Source organism: Dermacentor andersoni, chromosome 3 (assembly GCF_023375885.2).
Source record: "Dermacentor andersoni chromosome 3, qqDerAnde1_hic_scaffold, whole genome shotgun sequence".
NCBI lineage: Eukaryota > Metazoa > Arthropoda > Arachnida > Ixodida > Ixodidae > Dermacentor > Dermacentor andersoni.
The window spans coordinates 22,498,958-22,518,603 of record NC_092816.1 but is presented as its reverse complement, the minus strand read 5'-3'; the positions used below and the strand labels follow the sequence as shown (position 1 = coordinate 22,518,603).

At 43.6% G+C, this 19,646-nt stretch overlaps 1 protein-coding gene across 3 annotated transcripts in view; it reads left to right on the top strand.

Moving 5' to 3' along the window:
* Positions 1-19,613, top strand: part of LOC126519011 (tyrosine-protein kinase CSK-like) — a 44,472-nt gene extending 24,859 nt beyond the window's left edge. For all 3 annotated transcript variants that reach the window (XM_050168623.3, XM_055065404.2, XM_050168631.3), the window contains exons 10-13: positions 765-860; positions 7,491-7,577; positions 8,058-8,192; positions 13,962-19,613. In XM_050168623.3, coding sequence (XP_050024580.1) covers positions 765-860; positions 7,491-7,577; positions 8,058-8,192; positions 13,962-14,012 — 369 coding nt within the window. In that variant the 3' untranslated portion in view covers positions 14,013-19,613. The remainder of the gene's footprint in view (positions 1-764; positions 861-7,490; positions 7,578-8,057; positions 8,193-13,961) is intronic.
* Positions 19,614-19,646: the final 33 nt, after the last annotated feature.

The following is a 19,646-nucleotide window of genomic DNA, read 5'->3' as shown; positions in this document are numbered from 1 at the left end:
ATGGTGAATTTGATAATATAGCAGAATTTTATAATGTCCATGATAGCATTCGAGGTCTTATTTTCTTGTTCGTCTGGCTGTTTTGGTGTTTCTACAGTTTAGTGCTGTAAAATTTGCACTTCTACCTGAAAGGCAAAGCATTTATAGCGATAGCAAATTATTATACAAGTTGCAAAGTACAGGCTGTAGTTTCATCGGCCATATAAATTGCAGCAAACATTGATCTAATGAACAAGCATAGTGTCATGCATACACAAGCAAACATGAAGAAACCTCACTCGATGACCACAGACGCTCACTGTCACAACGCTGGCATGATGAAGACCGCTGGCTTCAGGGAACAAACACGTCGGGCTGCCTCTCACTTTAATGCCCATCTGACATTTGAGATTACGTGACTTCCAATGGTAGGCACATGGGAAGACAGTGCACGTTTACTTCTCAGCCACATACACAGCCATGCACAGCTACCGCCAGGGTAGAGCAGGAGACGACCACTCACCTGCTCGCCCCTCCCCCTCTATCTAGTGCGCGTTTGGTCAAGTGACATCCTACATAGGGCATGCAGGAGGATGGTGTGCATAAAACCACTATCTTTCTTGGCTCGCCCTCAAATGCTTTTCTTACCCACAACAATTGGTGCACGAGGCACAATCTTATCACACTTGAACTTTGTATGGAACATCACGGCAACGATGTCAAAATTCGCCTGGCATGTTATATAATTGCTATTGCAATAAAATGGACTCCTCTTGTGCTTGCAGGTATCCGACTTTGGCCTGGCAAAAGATGAGAGTGACAATCTAGAGGGTGGCAAGTTTCCTATCAAATGGACTGCCCCCGAAGCCCTCAAATGCAACGTAAGTGGTGATACTAGCTGTTTACTTTGACGAAGGAAACTTATTATATCTGATTGGGAATACAATCAATAAATGTTATCAAAGTTTCGTAGGGACCAGGGATTTTTCTGTGCATTAGTGAAGTTAAGTAAAATACGGTCCAGAGCATACTGAAGCTTCATTTCTCGAAAAGATGTATACATCCTGTTGAAATTGAACAGATATGCTACAAGAGCAGGTACATGAGAGAAGGTGCATACAGTAAAACCTCTTTACGTTGTATTTCATGAGACAGAAAAATATGTCCGAACAAACTGAATGTAGAATTACCACATAGATTCGTGTAAGGGTCTCACTTATTTCACAATTTCCGGTCCCCTTGCGCTTCAAATTAAGGGGGGACACGGGTCTTAAAAACCGAAAATTGCAAAAGAAGTCTATTTTTGGGAACTACTTGTTTTGGCATCTGTAATGCCCAATCTACTCCGTGTCAAAACGATTTGCCCCAAAACACACCTTAAGTGTCCGAAAAAAATTGTTTTGTCAGCGTGGACAGCAAGAAACGACCCCAAAATCGCGCAGAAACATTGTTCATGGAGCTTTTTTTCGTCTTTCCCGCCGCTGAGCGCCGCCATCTTGTTATCGTTAAAAAACTCAAAGTTCTGCCTTTCAGTTCCCCGCATCCTCGCCACTGAATGCTGCATAGAAAAAGCGCAAACATAAAACAATGAGGGGCCATTTCTGACGAAACTCTCTATGCATGCGGCCCTCCGATTGGCTCAGTGTGCTAGCGTGCTGAGAGGTGCCTTCTGATTGGCTGTTGCTATGGCAACTAGGCCTAGCAGACGAGCTCATCTCCTGGGCCTGGCAGTGGGTCACTTCGGAAACAGCTAATACGCCATTTCTTTGTTCATCGTATTGCAAACGTAAGCGGCAAATCAACCCTCTCTAAAAAAAACATTGAAACCGAACATGGGTCCACGAAAAGCGAAGCCCAAGCTGTCTCTGCTTCCTACAGCAAGGAAGAAGTGGTTATGCCAAGATTTAGATGAGCCGACCAGATCGTGCCAGAAATAAGTCACTGCGTTGCGCAATCTCATGCCGGATCGGCAATAACACAGCAGCGAAGCTAACCATTGCCTTTTATGCCCGTGTGTAGGTTTACTTTGGAGACCGCAGACGATGTGCCGATGCCTATTCCCGTGCCTCTCGCGCGTTCACGGATTCGTGTTGGTGCATTCCAGATGCTGTTACAAGCCTATACGTGCACCTAATGTCTACACCAGCAGTAGAGTTTTGCGTTTTTAGTTATATTGGAATTATTATTTCCTGGTTTTCAAGCTTGAAATTTATATTTTCCCAGTTTTTTAGTTGTTTTCTTTTTTTCTCAAGTATAGCTTCCTTAAAGTATCAAATTTTGGGGTCAGCACTGTGTCCCTTCTACTCATTCAATTCTCATCATTCATTTTTCCCTGAATGCAGGCGAGTCAGAGAGCACACAGATACTATGATATAGTGTCCTAGGACACTGAAATATTTTGAAATCCTGTAGAAGTCACCAACAAGAATTCACATTTGTAAAGCTGCAACTTCAGAATTTCATAGCTTTGGCTCAAGTACAGATATAAACATCAGAGTGCTGACTTGCAGTAATTGAACATCCAGGAACGTACCTGCTTAATTTTAACTATGTTGTTGCAGTAAATATTTTGCAAATCGCATCCAAAATTTTTAAAACAAGAATAATTGTAACCACTTTTTTTTTATTGACCTCAGAAAAAATCTAATTGTATATTTATAAGCAGCACACAAGATTGGATGTGTCCTGAAAGTTTCATGTGTCTAGAGTGAGTATCAAAAATGGTTGTTCTGAATGCCATGTCCCCTCATATTTAATGTTGTTTGTTTTTTTGTACTTTTCTCAAAACACGAGTTTCGGGCTCCATGTAATATTCAGGCCTCACTATCTCAACACCAAGAACAGATAGAACAATAATCTTTTTTACAGAATGGAGCCTAACGTATACTCCATGCAGTATAGCAAGGAAATATTTTTGGTTTCACTTTGTAAATTAGTTATTTTGCTACAATTTCTGCCACATGGTTGCCATATTTTGTAGGCTTGCATTCAATGGGCTACAAAATATCTATTAAAATCAGATAAAAATGTGCTTGCTGTACTTCATTCCGTACTCTTTATACTATCTAAACATGCCTTACAAATAATGTTCTATTGCCATTTATTTTCCATTGTGGCCTTAAACAATGGAAGTGAAATGTTAATTATTGTAGAAACTAATTGACCTACAAGAAAACTAATTACATATTTGAAATCAGCACAACAACCTTAAAGGGGCCCTGAACCACCCCTCGGGCTTGGTGAAATAACATAGTCCACGGGTAGCATACGCTGTTGCAAAGACCTCAGCCAAGTTCTGCTGTTGTACGCGGTCCGTGGAGCTCGCAAGCGGAGCGCGAAGTCACTTTTTTCTCAAACGCTCTCGTTTCAAAAACCCCATGATCCTCGCTCTTTTCTGTGTGCTCTCTTTCGTCATAAAGTGTCATTGCCAATCTTCACTTCAAATATCTTTCTCCACTTTGATAAAAAGTGGTTCAGGGCCCCTTTAATAAGATTGGAAAGTTTCATTAAATAATTCATAGCTTTCGACTGTGCTGTCTCTCATAACTGTGAATTGATCGGTCAAGAATCGGTATTTGCACACAACCATTCATGTTTATCTTAAAGGGGTCCTGAAACACTCTTCGGGCTTTCTGAAAAAACAGTCTGTGGATAGCATAAGCTGCTGTGAACATCTCAACCAAATTTTGCAGCCATGCATGACACATGGAGTTCTCAGGAAGAGTGCGAAGTCACCTTTTTCTAACACACTACATTTCGACAGAAGCCTCCTTATTCTTTTTGGGCGCTATATTTCATCATACAGCATATTCCCATACCTGGCTGCTATTGGCCAATAGCTTACATCAGTCAAGGTGTTTGGATCACTGCGCTTCTTCCTGATATTACTGTGTATATGAGGGCGAATCAGAAAGTCTTTGCCCCTATTCTTTATTAGCCAAAATGACATACATGTAGATAATTACAAATATACGTACTATACTACATACCTTACACTATTTTTCCACATAGTCCCCATACCAGTTCAGACATTTGTCCCAGTGCAGCACTAAATTTGAGGCCCCTGTGGTAGAATTCATCCGGCTGACTCTAGAACCACTATCGGACTGCTGTCTTGGCTTCGTTGTTGCACATGAATCATTGTCGTGCCAAGAACTTCTTCAGCGGACTGAAAACATGGAAATCACTAGGGGCGAGATCCGGACTGTATGCTGGGTGGTCCAGACTCTCCTAGTGAAATGATCAGAGTTTGTCGACGGTCAGCGACGCATGCGGCCTCCCCAAACGCTCATTGTCAAGCAAGACTTCACGGCCTTTCGCGAACTCACAACACCACCACCTCGCACTTCTCAAAGTGAGACACCTTTCCCCGTGCGTGGGCTGCATTTCCCTATGAATTTCTACGGCCGTCTGTCCCTTGCTCCATAGAACATAAATCACACTTCGTTGCTCGTGCACCATACGAAGCACGACCATCATCTTCAACAACTGACAGCAGCACCTTGCCACGGAGCCACCGGCAGATATGGCCGAGCCGGTCCAAGAAAGGTCCACCACTGGGAATGGATATGTTGACCTCTCATTTACAGCCATAATTTGGCTAAAAAAAAATATATGGCAAAGACCTTCTGATTCACCCTCATATTTATTGATGCAGTTTACTACGTATACTGAAGTGAAAATCTGCTTTTGAATTTTGATAAGAATTGCATACTTCCCGAAGAAGTCGATTACCATCTGCTTACGCGAGGCCGACGCCGCCCTCGTCGGAAATAAACTTTGGCTAGACTGCTTATTGATGTCGTAGCCATTAAGTCTCTCTAATTTCAATTCGTTTAAACTTTCAACTAGCCTCGAACCAGGCAGAACTTAAGGTCAGACCTCACGCACGCTTGCCAGCGCATTCTCACTCCTGGCCACTCCTGGCTAGATGCCTTTGCTTCATATTGAACTATTGACAGTGCTTCAAAATGCCATCTTAGATGTGGCTACCATCCGTGGGTCAAGCTGGTGCAGGACACAGCCAATTGGCACCACACAGCAGAGCCACACAGGAACATACGAGTGCAAGCGCACATTCAAGCCCTGTCTTGCTTAAAGCAAACGCTGCGCATATGAACTACAGTTGCATGTTCTAGCTGCGGTCTGCTTTCGGCTTAGATACCGCAGCTGCTTCAGGTTGTTGCGACCACTCCACTCACTGAGTGTACTGCGGCCCACTGAGGACAACCGTGTTTGCAAAGCGTGTCAAAGACGCCAAAATTGGAAATAGTGGCATTTACATGAACATCCAAAATTAAATTTGAACTGCCTGCCGTGGTGCCGTTTAGTAGATGGAGGGTTGTGAGCACGCCCTGCTCCGCTGTAACCTTCGCATTGCAAGGCATTGAAAAAGGAGCGGGGGCAGCATGAAGGGGATCAAGGTGGCCTCTGATTGCCAATAACTCCGTTTTTGTGGAAAGCATTGAAGTACTTTTCGTGGCAAAGTATTTATGAAATAGTCTATTTTAACTTCAAATGCATTGCTTGACTTTGATAAAAAGTGGTTCAGCGCCCCTTTAATATGAGGCGCTTCACTTAAATTGTGGTGCGAATGTTTTACTGTAGCTGTACCCTACGCATCTACAAAATTTCAGGGACCCTTTAGTTACCGCCCTGCTTCTGTCAAATCAGAAAAATTTAAGTTTTGAAAGAATGCTTTATATAAACTCATTAATTGTTTCTTTTTAATGCCCCCTTAAGTAGCTACATGGTCATGGGCAACTTTATCTACTGTTACAAATTTTTGTCCCTCAGAATTGTCGATCAGCTTCAAATGGTGCCAACTCCCCCCTCAATGTTGGCATTGACAAGAGCAGCAATAAAGCGAGAAAAGTGCTCGACAATCACTGTTGCAGATAAACCCCATGATCATTGGGGTGCCAGAGCACAATCGATCTCTGTTCAAGTGGCTAGGAGATGGAAATTCGGTGCATGTCTTTACCGTACTTTTGTTTTCTTGTGTCAACAGCGTGACAATTGTTGAAATACACACTGACCAGATAGCATGCAAGCGTACCTGCGTGCAGCGACGTGGTACAAGGTTTTTTGGTCACATGTGTAATAAGACACTTATTTTCTGGCAGCTGTTATTTTGGACTCTCGACTATGTATTCGGAGTTTTACGTCGTCCCTGCTGGATCCAAATTAAATTGTGGGGTTTTACGTGCCAAAACCACTTTCTGATTATGAGGCACGCCGTAGTGGGAGACTCCGGAAATTTCGACCACCTGGGGTTCTTTAACGTGCACCTAAATCTAAGTACACGGGTGTTTTTCTTTTTTCGCATTTCGCCCCCATCGAAATGCATCCGCCGTGGCTGGGATTCGATCCCGCGACCTCATGCTCAGCAGCCCAACACCATAGCCACTGAGCAACCATGGCGGGTTGCTGGATCCAAATTATCAGTCGGCAACTATATGGGCTTTCATGTTGCTGTATGCAGAGTGAATACTTGCACTGCTGTGCATGCAAAAAAATATTTAGTGCAAGGCTACGCAATTGGCTCTGCTAGACGTATTGCTCGGTAATAATGCTACAGTCGAATATCAATAATTCATACTTGAAGGGGCCTGAAATTTGTTCAAATTAAAAGAAGGACTTGTTCTTGTATTCAGGGTCTGTCTTGTCGTACAAAATTGCATATGGCGTACTCTCTCCAACAACCTTTCCATCGGGGCGTCTCAGTTTAAGCACATCATTGTTAGAAATAAAAATAAAAATAATAATAATAATAAAAAACTAAACAAGCGTGAACGAGACAACCAAGCCAACCAAAACAAGCGCGAGCGAGGCTGATGCAACACGATGGTAGTGCGAAACAAGTGGTCCGGCTGAACCAGATGCAAGTACGAATAGAGTGGTCAGGCGGATCCGCATGATACTAGTTTCCCGTGCGTACATCACTGTAGGGGCCACTCTTAATGGCCTCTTCTGCTCATGGCTCGCCACGAAAAATCAGCATAGGACCAATCCCTCCCGCAGTGCACGTTTTGCCGCTAGTGTGGCTGGGACATTTAGGCACGACGCAGAAGTGGCGACCTTGCCATTTGAGAAAAGCTGAAATTGCCACCGCGTTTTCTTTTCTTTTTCTTTTCTTTTCTTCTTTTTTTTTTTTTACACACTGTGTTGAGGTGTCTCCCCTAAGCCTTTCGTCTATGGCAGGGTCAGAGCAATAGTGGTCAGAGACGCCGCCACATGATATGGCATGCTGCTGTTGTTAGAGCGCGGTATGTTCGAATTGACCATCGCAAATGCTTGCACGTTCAAATGGCTGGACGTTTTCGCCCATTGGAGTATAAATAACTTTGGCGGGACCACGGCGTCAGTTCGAATAAAACGAAAGTTAGAATTAAGCGTGTTCAAATTAACTAGATTCGACTGTAATATATTGGCCAATATCCAGTGAGCGTTGGATGTGTGTCCATTATTTCCTTGTTCCAACCTTCTGCCATTCAAACTCTTTTGTGCAGAAATTCTCCAACAAGTCGGACATGTGGAGCTTTGGCATTCTGCTGTGGGAGATCTACTCCTTCGGCCGGGTACCCTACCCTCGAATTGTGAGTTGCAGTAGTCAATTTTTTCTCTCTCTTTCTCATGATAACAAGAGATGGGTGTTGAAATTTTTTGCTCCTCCCTTCCTATACATCTTGAGGTCATTGAACTTGCACGAGTAGCTATGACCAAGTAACTTGCGTTTTCTTGCGTCTATTTGACTTCTTAGTCTTTCACATCCCTTTTCTCTGTATATACCTTTGTTCTCATTCCCTCCAGCACCGGCATCCACTAAGGCCTCTCTCATTGCTTAATTGTCGCTTTGGGATGTTAAATCCTAGGAATCAATCAATCAGCAATATCTGTGGGCACATTTGCAATGTAAACTGAATACAATGAGTCTGTTGATGCCCTAAAAGCATGCTGTAATCATCAGGCACAAAAAGCAAATGAAGACGGTCATTGCACGTAGTGCAAGAGCAGGCTTGTGATAGCCAAGGGGAAGAGAGCTGCAGTGACGTGTTGTGCGTTGTGCATGCTTGCAGCCCCTGGCAGATGTGGTGCGTCACGTGAGCAAGGGCTACCGCATGGAATCGCCCGAGGGCTGTCCTAGTGAAGTGTACGAGCTCATGCGTGCTGCCTGGCAGGAGGAACCTCAGGAGAGACCCACCTTTGCACAGGTACCATACACGCACAGTAAATTAAAAGGCCACTGGAATGAAGAGATTAACAGGTGCAAGTAGTATTGAGACCATGGGACGTACTCTACGACTATCGCCTTCATGTGACGTGTAGCTCAAGTAGCCAATCACCTCATCTGATTTTGCTATACCAGCCAATCAGTGCACGCCTGATGGCAGTACTATCACCGAAAGCAATTGTTGCAAAAATACGTCCCCATGTGATATCATGAATGAGTGAACACAGTGAAATGAATATACATTTGGCATACTGTGGGATGTGTGAAAGAGCTGAGTAGTGTCATATTTTCAATATTGCTGCTTCAGCATCAATATTTCTGCTTCAGCAGCACCATAACTGAACTTGAGTATTGGCTTGTGTGGAAGCACACAGCCAAATTGTAAAGTATGCTGTGCTTTCTACAGAATTTGAATGGAATCAAGTGAACTATGTTTTTTCGTAGAGATGCTTTCTATTGCATTGTGGTGGTTGAATTATTAACCCCTTCAGGTGCCAATTAACTCGGTCCATTGAAATTTAACTAGTTTCGCTATATCTCTTGTCTTCAAAATCACAAAACCTCTAGAGCTGCAGAATGGAATAAGAATTTTAAATTCAGTGACTTTTGTGAAGTTTACAAAATGTGGACTCTACGTGAGAACTCTCTACAAGAACATCGGAAATGAAATAGACTATTAAGTTTAGCATAATTGGAAAGCACCTACATCTAACCACTTGAAGATACGGCTGCTCTAATACGTTGTGAAAGACAGTAAAAGTACTGACACCGAGAGCCAGCACCCAGCCTTTTATCTTCCAACTAGTTTTGCTAAAACATTTTGCATGTTATTCAAACTTGCAGTGCAGGTCCAATCAGAAGTGTTTAGAGATGTATGCGACATATTTTAAATACAGTCAATGACCTGTTTTGTGGACGCCCAATTTTTCTGACATACATGCCTGATAATGTATAAGCATGTCTGAAATTTTGGGTGAAAAAACCCTTTGGCGTCTGATTTTCTGGACTTTGTGCCATGACTGCGAATCTGAAACAGCATTATCAAAGCCACCACCACCACCATTTTGATTATCGCACCGCCTCGAACAGGCGCTCTCACATGCAAGTCTGCTGGCAGCCGTAGCAACCACCGCGGCGACGCTAGACCTACCTGCTTTGACATTCACTACCAAGCTTCTTGCAGTTCGGTGCCATGCTTTTCATTGAAAGAATTAGCTGCTATCAGCAACGGCACTGAATCCACCTTTGTAATCCTGGCCAATGGCTTCGGAGCTCAGAAAGCATGATGCGTTGCATTATTCCAATTCCAGAAAGTCACCTTCGCCACAGTAAAGCAGTGTTACGCGATGAAGCATGTGCCAAGAATTGCAGTAAAACATACCAAGAGTTAGAAGGGACAATTGGCATGAGACCCAGCATGTATTCCTTAATTATATGCGCGTGCAGCCATCGTCTCCTGTCACAGTACGAGCACCAATATGCCTAATAAGTGTACTGGCAGGCCTTCAGAACGGACGTGCCTGTGGCAGTTTGAGTCCTTGGGAGTAGCAAAAGGCACGCATTCGTTTTTTCGGACGTTTTCGCGGTCCCTAGGGAGTCCGAAAAATGAGACGTTGACTGTTTTAATATGTTCATCAACGCTATTGCTTTTGAGGCACTATACGCCTCGTGCACCGCCTATAGAGGCGCCACTGAAAGCCACCTAGCGGACGCCTCCAACAGTACACGCTGGAGCAGTAGCAGACGACAACCCTTTGCAGCAAAGATGGCTAAAGTTCGCAGCTGCGATTTCTCCGTTGTTCGGGTGCCAGGCTGCTTCTTCTGCGGTGACAGCTGTTGGGAAGATGCTGACCTCTGTGCGAGCGAGTATGAACACGATGTTACCGGTGTTTGGGACAACATGGTCCACATACGTGCAAGGTGTGTCCCGCAGACAAACGCCATGAACCCCATTTACATGACGTGGAGCTCATGTTCACTAGCCGATAAATTTTGTTCAGTGATGCGATTTTTCGATGTTTTTTTTTTTATTCTACCCTTGCCACAATGCTGCTTCTGTACCTGAATAATAAGCACCCGTCGTTAGTGCTGACTCATATAAAAAAATCCGCACGGTGCAATCTCTGCATATGCCGTTGTGATTTTTCTGCCGATGAATACATGTGACATCGCCGAATAAGTGCAGTCGAAGTCACCTCAAGAAGAGTAATGCCAATTTATTGATGGAAACGCGTACCCTAGCCAACGAAGTCACCAAACACATGAGTTAATAAAAGCACGTGTTAGTGCTGTACCGCCGATGCAATTCTGCTGCATACGCCGAAGAACTACCGTTCCCGCTGCAGTTTGTGCAATTTTAAATTCCCCAAGGGAGCTGCTTGGAAACGTACAAAGCTAAAGACTGACTAGCTTTTCAGTACTTTTTTATTTTACTAGAGAGAGGTGCCACATGATATATTTAAAGGCAGAGCAGCGCCAGTCAAAGTAGATGAGCGCTGGCGGCAAGGCCCGGTTTAGTCGTCTGCAGCGTAAGTATAAGAAAGAATTCAGTTGAGTACAAAACTCACATGCAGGAAGGGACTACGTTGTGAAACAAACAAATCACTCGGCGTGTTAAATTTGCTCAGGCAGCATCGAGGTGTGATGACTTCCCAAACAGGACACGAACTTTTCAGCGAGAAATGGAACAAAAATACCACATGCAGCAGCTATTAGCAATTCTCGCACTGAACTACCTATTTTCTAGACACATTTCCAAAAACGCAAACAATATCTAAGATGCCCTCGGGCGATAAGAATAAAGCTGTTAAAGAAACACTTCCTTGGTATCATTCCGATAAGACACAGCGTGATTTATACCCTTTACAAACAAGGCAGGGTGAAAACTTCGCAGCTCAAAAGAATCGACAAGAGTTATGCATGTAGCAACTAGCAACAGTTAAACATGTGCGAAGCCATGCATAAAATAGATGTAAAAACATGAAGTGTTCTACAGCTGGTGCGAGGATTTACCGCGCCACATGAAACCAACAATTTCAGTTCTTGCAAACTTCAGTAGCTTTAACATACAATGCAATGCGCTCGTGCAGTTGTGCTGCCTAGCTAGCGCAACGCGGTAAAGAAGCGGAAAACAATATAAGCGGCAAACAGCATTCCGAACTTTACCGAAATGCCTTTAAACCTCATGCTGTACTGCAGACGAACTTCGTTGCTCACGCGTCTAATTATGATCGAGTGGAAGAAAACACCCACGAGACAAAGGAAAGGATGAGAACAAGAAATTTCCCTTCGAAGCGACGATCCATTTTTGCTACCGTTGCTTCCGCTGATGAGGCTTTGCCGGGAATGATTAGAACCGTATCGCCGGCACGTTTTCACCGGTATTTGAGCCCCCCACCCTGCAACAATTCTTCGACATTCCCTGAAGCTTTGGCCACCCCACACGTGCGAATGGTGTTGCCTATTTTGCTCTGAAAACGCGAATAAGACAGAGAAGCACGATCAATGACACAACAAACTACGGCGTGCACCAGGCTCCTCTCCCGCGTGTTCTGCGCAAGGCCGCCACCAGTGGCGCGTCCGTCGGCGTGCACGGCGCGTATAGTCGACGCTTGATTCAATGGACCGTGATAATACAGCGAGAAAGGTTCGTTATATCTAAAGTCCTACCCGCCATGATTGCCTGATGGCTTTGGTGCTGGGCTGCTAAGCACGAGGGCATGGGATTGAATCCAGGCCACAGTGGCTGCGTTTCGGCCGCATTTTGATGGGGGTGAAATGCGAAAACACCTGTGTACTTAGGTGCATGTTAAAGAACATGAGGTGGTCCAAATTCCTGGAATCCCCCTCATGTGCCTCATAATCAGATTGTGGTTTTGGCACGTAAAACCCCATAATTTAATTTTATTATATCTGATATCCATTATATCCAAAATTAAGGACGTGGAATGTGTAATGGCGAAACCTTACCACAGTCTGACCCATAAGCGAACTGAAAAACAAACATTGAAATAAACTAAATAAGCAGTTTGTGCAGTGATCGTACAACCACACGGCATGGCATCTTCCTCTTTGCCATTTTCCGGATGCTGGTTGCTGACAAATGGCAGTTTTCGGTACTAAGGCATATTGCCACGTGCCTTTCGGGCTTTGTATCTGTGCCGGTGGCTTTCGAATGACGGGTGTTAACGCATGTAAGCACTCCCGCAAACCTACTGTGATAGTGTCTTATCTACGATGGGCCCATCGTATCAGGCAGGGCAACTCGCGCTATCTCTCGCGATAGTTCTATGCGTGTTACTTCACAGCCTATAAATACTGCCTGCACATAGGTAATGCTCATTCTTTGTCAATTGCCTTCCATGTGTGCACATGTTGCTGCTACTGGGCTAGTTGCTTTTGGTTATGCAGGGCACAAGTTCACCTCAATAAATGTGTCTTGCTGCATGCTCGTCTTCTCTAATTACCGGTGTGTAGCACCACTTGTGACAATATACACCCGCACAATGGCAAGATTAATGGCGTGCACAGTGGTAGGGAGCCAGCCGGCCAGCACTGGCGTGCCAACTACCTGGCCAAAGAGCACATCGCCTCCACCAATAATGCAAACAATGCCTACCGTTTGTCCCTCACACAAATCAGGGGTTGCTAGTATAAACCGATGTCTTATTTTTATTTTTGGCAACATGCGACGACCACTGTGAAATCTAAAGCACAAACAAAAGCTGCTGTACTTGGCAAGTTCGTCTAGGAGCCTGAATCTGGCCGCCACTGCACTGCATGCAAGACAGCTCGACTGCATCACGTGCCTTGCGCTCTGGATGCCGCAGATAGCAGCATACCTTTTCTTTCTTTTTTTTTTTATGAATTGATGCCATGAGAAATGGTTTCCTCAAAATGGTGCATTTTATGATCGTTGGCTGTTGTTCTTGAACGTCGTATGCTACTGCTTTAGAAGCATAAATTGCCAGGCTAGTTCGCGCATGTCTTGAACTAAAAAGGAACCAGCGAAAGCCAACATGCAGGACCAGAAGGAGGCACACACATACATAGTTGTCTGTTTCATGCTTCGATACTTCCATGCTACTGCTTCGCTTCGAAGCTGGTTAGGCCTAGCGGCAGCCTGTGTTCTTGTTCGGCACTGTGCTGATAACGATGGTCTGCTTGCATGGTCGACATGAAAACTTTTCGCCAGTGGGGCCTTGCGTGGCACGCTGTTGCTCGAAGCTTGCCGCTAGCGTATTCGTTCATTAAAAAACAGCATTTTTGCAAATTCCGCAAGTGACCAAAAAGAGTTGCAGGCAGTACACTGCCACACACATTCACACATCACTACAGCAAAGTATGTTGTATTTTACACAATGCAAACAAAGTTTACCCGAACATTTGTCCGTTGTAGCCGACAATCCGTTATAGCCGGTTCTGCTAAAAGCAGAATTGGTTACATTACAGACCAAACTAAGTGAGATGAGTAATCTGTTATATCCGAAAGTATGTTGTACATATGTGGATCCATTGTAATGGGTGTGGACTGTATCTTGGCATGCACAATTGTGCACACGGCACCTAAAGCCAGGGGTTAAATGGAAAACCATGCCTGATGGGTATGCTTCATGGAAGCTGGTAGCTAGGTGCCCCTCAAGGAGTTATTTCCATAGATTTTGTTTCCAGAGATTTTATTCCCAGTCATCCTGAACATGCAGAGCCAGACAACACTTGTGACAAGGTAATTTGATGTCTTGCTGTGCAGGTGCTACGCAAGCTGCAGGGTTTGAAACTTGAAGCTCAGAATGCCATCTGACAGCATCCCACAAGCGACGTCCCAGGGATGGCGACGGCTTCTTGCTCAGTGGATGCCTGTGCACAACTCCCGTCTTCTAGTAGGCAGGACCAGACAGCTGAGAAGCACCACTCTCTTGCCAGTGAATTGACTTTTGAACAGATGCAAGGACTGAAATGCAGTGTATCGGTCGCTCCTGTTGTCGGTGTTGCAGCTGTAAGCAGCACTGTGGTGGAGTACGCTGCAGTGGATGCCGAACAAAGTATACCTGAGGATTCAAGTGGCGCACTGCTCTTGAGTACAGAAATGCCTGTTCTGGATGCGTGTCTGCAAGAAAGAACTCTGCTGCAAGAGTCAGTCGGTGGCGGGGTAGAAACTGGGCCCGCCAAGACGGCTGCACCCTGTAAGGTGCAGAGTGGTAGCAGTGGTGCTTTGAGCACTACACAGAAGCCATCATCGAGCAGCCTAGGAGAGCACCGGACGCGAGTTTCCGTGGCAGGTGCCTTTGCACTCTTGGTGACAGCCTACCTTCAGACCCAGATCCCTCCATAGGGGATGCTCATTGCCACTCTTGTATAAGTCTGGATCACGCCGGGCAACTGTTCTACTTTAAGGTTTCGTTTTTCTGTCGTGGTTTTTTTTGTTTTTGCTTTCTTATCCTGTGACACCTGCTTGCTCTTGGGCAGGAGCAGTCATCTTATTTCTATTTTATCAATTTGAGCGATACTCAGTTTCGATAGAGGAGTTTGTGGATGCGTTGCCTTTTGCCGAGATCTCTGCAGAGCACTGTCTTCTGCTTCACTTCTGCCGAACATGCGCTTTACTACACGCAAAGTGTGTATTGCTCAGAGAAACGTGATATCGTCCAGCGTGGAGTAACTGTACCAATTTCTAAAGCCCACCCAAAATTTAATGGCATGTGATAGACTGGCTTCTTTACAAATTATAGTCAGCTCACCATGACCAGGTGTTAGAGTAAGGAGTATGCATATCTTCTTGTACCAGCAACAATTAACTTCTTTTTTATGCCAGTCTGTATGTGTAATATTACTGCCAGCAATTTTCCTCTGCTATTGTGAAGCAGCTTCTTTGAAGCTCTGTTTATTTTTTTTATAAAGTATCGTGTGATGTTAAAGCTTTCGTTCGTTGGTATCATGTGCATTGCTAAAGTAAATAGCTGGTAAGTACTGTAGCATGACGAGTTGCAATGTTTCCATTCTAAAGGAATAATACTTCCAAAAAAAGAATTTGCTGTTACCTTCCTCTGTCCTTACGTTCTTTCTTCTACACAAAGTTCAGATTTATCACCCCATTTTCTTCATGAAATTGTTAAGGTCTATATGATGAGAGCAGGCATGACATTGTTTGCCATATATATGTTCTCTCCTTTGCAACTTTCAGCTCGCACACACTTTAACTTCCATGCAAGCAAAAACAAATGTCAGCCTTTTTTGTGGTTGCATGTTTGTTTGGCTCAGCAGATGCATTAGGATCAATGCAGAGTGCTGTCCAATTGTTGCTATTTCTGTAGGCGTCTATGCAGAAACTTGGTGTGAAAGCTTTTTCATGATTGGGTGTTCCATTTTCTCCATTCTGAGCTGTGCCAAAGTGAACAGCAGTTGTGCTTGATGAAGGAGACTTGCAAATCACTTTTGTGATGTAGGTGCACAATGCACCCTGTGCAAAAGTTGCAGATATCTGTGCAAGCTGCACAGCTAAGGAAGCTCTGTGATGCAACAAAAAGCCCATATTAGCTAACCTAACAACTGGCCACCACAACCGCTAAATAATTTCTGTATCTTCATGCTGCACTCTATAAACTTTTTGCTGTGTGACATGGCAAATTCTTGTCTGCCATCTGTAGATCTTGAATGAGTCATACCTTGTGGAATCTGGGCCAGGATAATTTAACATTTCTATTCTAATTCTTTTCCTTCTCACTGTTTGTCAGTAGCTCAAACGAAGTTTGACCTATTATATCACCAGGATCGGCCACTTGTGAGCTGTAGATGATAAAAGAACAGAACCAAGCGAAAGAAATCACTAATTTTGACCCTGCATACAAAACGAAAGCCTCCTTGTGTGTTTCTTTGTATTTTTTTTTTCTTTTTGCAGTAATACATCACTGCTAGAAGTTTCGCTGAAAGTGAACAGAACTGCTCTATTTCTTACTGTGTGATAAGCCTGTCTTAGGCATGAGAAATGTGGCCAAGTTATTCTGAAAATGCCAAAAATCATTCCTTCCCTAGGGGTGCATTATCCATTTACAGTGTAGCAAGGGGCATAATTTGGGAGCTTTTTAAACATTTTTCTCTTTTTTGTGCCAACCAGTTTTTCGGCCTGTGCGCAAGACTGGTGTTTGCGGTACCTGTTGTCTGTAATGCCTAGCTGTGGCTTTATGTCCCATCTTTCAGTTGTTTGCACTGCTTTTGTGTCTTGCCATGCTGCTCTTCGTGTAGGCCACTCTTGCTTCTTTTTATAGCTGCCGCAATTCTTGACTGTCAGTGCTGAAGTTTTCTAAATGTACTGCCCGACCAGTGAGGTATGGCAAGTGTACAAGCAGCAATGTTATCGTGAAGCAATGTTTATCCCACAATGTGCCACAGCAAAGATATTCGTGTTGTTCACCGCCTAGCGTTTTCAAGATGGCGCTATCGCCTGACCGCAGTGCCGTTTTTTGATTATATTAGTATGTTCTGTGGCCTGTTTGATTTGAAAGGGTGCTAAAGGTGACATTGAGTCTAGCTAGAGTGACAGATTGCATTCCTGAAAACTCGTTTTTTTTTTTTTTATTAGTCTCTGTTTTTTTAAGAGAAGGGTAGTCAGTTCAAGATGGCATGTCTCTCTCAGTTTTCTTGTCCTTGAATTATGAAGGTACTACATTCATGGCCACATGATTGGTGGTGCTGTGCAGAAACTGCTGTCATGTCGTGCACTGTCACCCTTTTGAGTTGGAAGCAGATACTGTGGAGTGTTTTTCTATGGCAAAGACCAGCAATCATGGCTAAGTTGCACTTTGTTTTACAATGCATTGTGACTTGCCTCTTTATTGTCCACTATTAATGACTATTCTTCGTGCATCATCAGCTTAGCTTGATCTACTTTTTGCCTTCAGCGTCCCTTAATGAAAAAGCATTCCCAGGCTTAGTGACATGCAGGTGATTGCGTGCACACAATATTTAGATAAGGAGTACACAGCTTTGCCAAGTTTAGTAAAGTGTTGTTTCTGTCTGCCACAAAGGAAACAGATCAGTTACACAAAATGCTGTTGTGTACATTTTCCTGCCCATAGGTTTCATTGGGATGACTCAATGGTGGTTTAAAAGCTTGTTTCGACAAGGCCATTCTCTTGCTTATGATGCTGCAAGCCATCCTTTGATGGTTCATTTTTGCCTTAGTGTACTCTGCATGGGGTAATGGAGTTCAGCATAGTAGGCATGGGTGCAGAAACATAAACAAACAGGGGATGTACTTAAATGCTGTATCTTCAAGTAGATGTGTACTGCCTTGGAGCTGGGCAACTCTTTCTTTTTCTTTACATTCTAAATTTTGGTAGTGGGAAAGTTCAATTGGAGGGCTGTATCAGTTTTCCCAAAGTTAATTGAAGGCAGTGGTATAGAGCCAGGTGTTATTGATACTAAGGAAGATGTCAGCGAAAAGTTAAATAGCAAGTTTACTAGTAGTAGACATTGTAAAGAATTATTTTGTGCCTTTACACTTTACAAGTCAATTTATACGTTGCAGCCCATGTGGAACCTTTACAAATAATAGAGCAGAATTGAGATTTAAGCTAGCATTCTGATTTTATATTTGACGTGCACTCTTTTATGGTCACATTAGTAGCTTGAAAGAGTTTGTAGGGGTGCACCATTTGATAGAAATGCTAATGGATGTTGTAGTAGGTATATATTGATAACTGCAAATTTTATTTCTAGTTAGGTATTACCGCATCCAATTTTATGTTCTAAATTGTTTAATGACTGTGTTGTTTAGGTGCCTTGATAGGTTATTTTAACATAATTATTGCATTGTTAAACATCATAAGATCTTTCTTTCCACGATTAAGTGGTAGGTTTATAATAGCTTTGGTTTTACAAGTTTTAAAATTAATTTTTAGCTGCTGCCTTTATACAAGCAGATCAGCGAACCCAGAGAAAAGCCTGCAGTAAAGGCGCATGGGCTTAAAGCAGCTCATAGTTTTCTACTAATCATGATTAAACTATCAGACAAAGTAGTGACAGGCAGTGTTTTGAGGGCCTGTCACTGTGCTATGAATGTAGAGCTGGGCATGCAAAGTTTCTGGCACTTGCAAATAAAGGCCGCTGCAGTCTTTTTACCAAGTTGGCCTGTTGCTGCACAGCTGTCATCATCCTTTGAGCAGCACTCTACGCACCTCTTAAAGGGAATGCTGGTCATTGTTGTTTGTTGACAAGGCACTTGTTTTGGCAGCAGGTACTTTCCAAAAGTCCAGCATATGTGGCAATCTTATTTGTGTGCTGATGTTGAGCTTCTCGGCAGAAATAATGCAATGATCTTGTTCTAGTTCTATTCAGTTTTGTGCTTCATGATTCGTCCAAACAGTGCCTCCCTTACGTTATTGCCAGAATCGGCGGGTCCGAAGTGGTAGTTTGGTGAAATGAGTCTACACTATGCTGGCCTTGCTCTTTCTATTTGACCAAAGTGGAAGTTTCCTCAGTGCTTCATGGGCCTGGGGATATGGGACGTCTTCTTTTTCATATTTCTGAAGAAACAGCGTTGGCCTCAGTTCGTGCAGTTACAGTGTTGCATTCTTATTTATTTGAGGTATTTACTTGCAGCAGTGTTCTTGATATATGCCTAACCTGTCTTTTTGATTCTGTGTTTGATCCCTCTGTACCAGCACAAAAAACCCTTTAAGTGCTGGCCTCCTTGTGGACGAAGCAGTGATCCTATGCCATAAATAATCCCTTCACCAAGTGCATGACACTTTTCAACATCTGTGTGGTGTCTTCCCTACCATAATAACAGGACAGTTTTATATCATGAAAAAAACATTTTACAGCATCAATATTTCAATAAACTTCTACCACCAAAAAATTTTTTACTGCTATTAGCCTAGAGTGCACTGTGGTACCATTTTGGCTGAGAGAAAATATTTCTTTTGAACTTGTCGTGATTGTGTATGACTGTGTATAGCCAGCTTTAAAAGATACGCTCCTCATGGCTTAAAGGTGTGCATGAACCCAAAGTGACATTTTTAATGGATATTTTGTCCTTAAATCTATGACAATCACTGGAGTTGTGTTCTTGTGCTGTGTTTGGCTGTTGTCTGCCCATTTTCGTGTGTGTGCTGACTTGGCACACAGTGTGGGGGTAATTTTTTTCTGCAGATTTGTTTAATAGGAAGAGTTTTGTCCAACTTGCTGTGCTGATAAGTACGATGCTTTTGAGGAGCACAAGGTGTATTGTTTCGCACTTGAGTTGACTCTTTTGAAATTGATTTTCTGCTCAAGGAACTGGTGTGTGAGCCATGAGTGAGGCTGTTACATGCTCTTCGTGCAGTTGTGAACTTTTGAACAGGTCTTGAAACATAAGACATTAAAGGCTTTTCACTTCCTGCCAGGATGCAGGCTTGTATACCCAGCTGGGAATATCACTTTGACAGCACATGTGCTA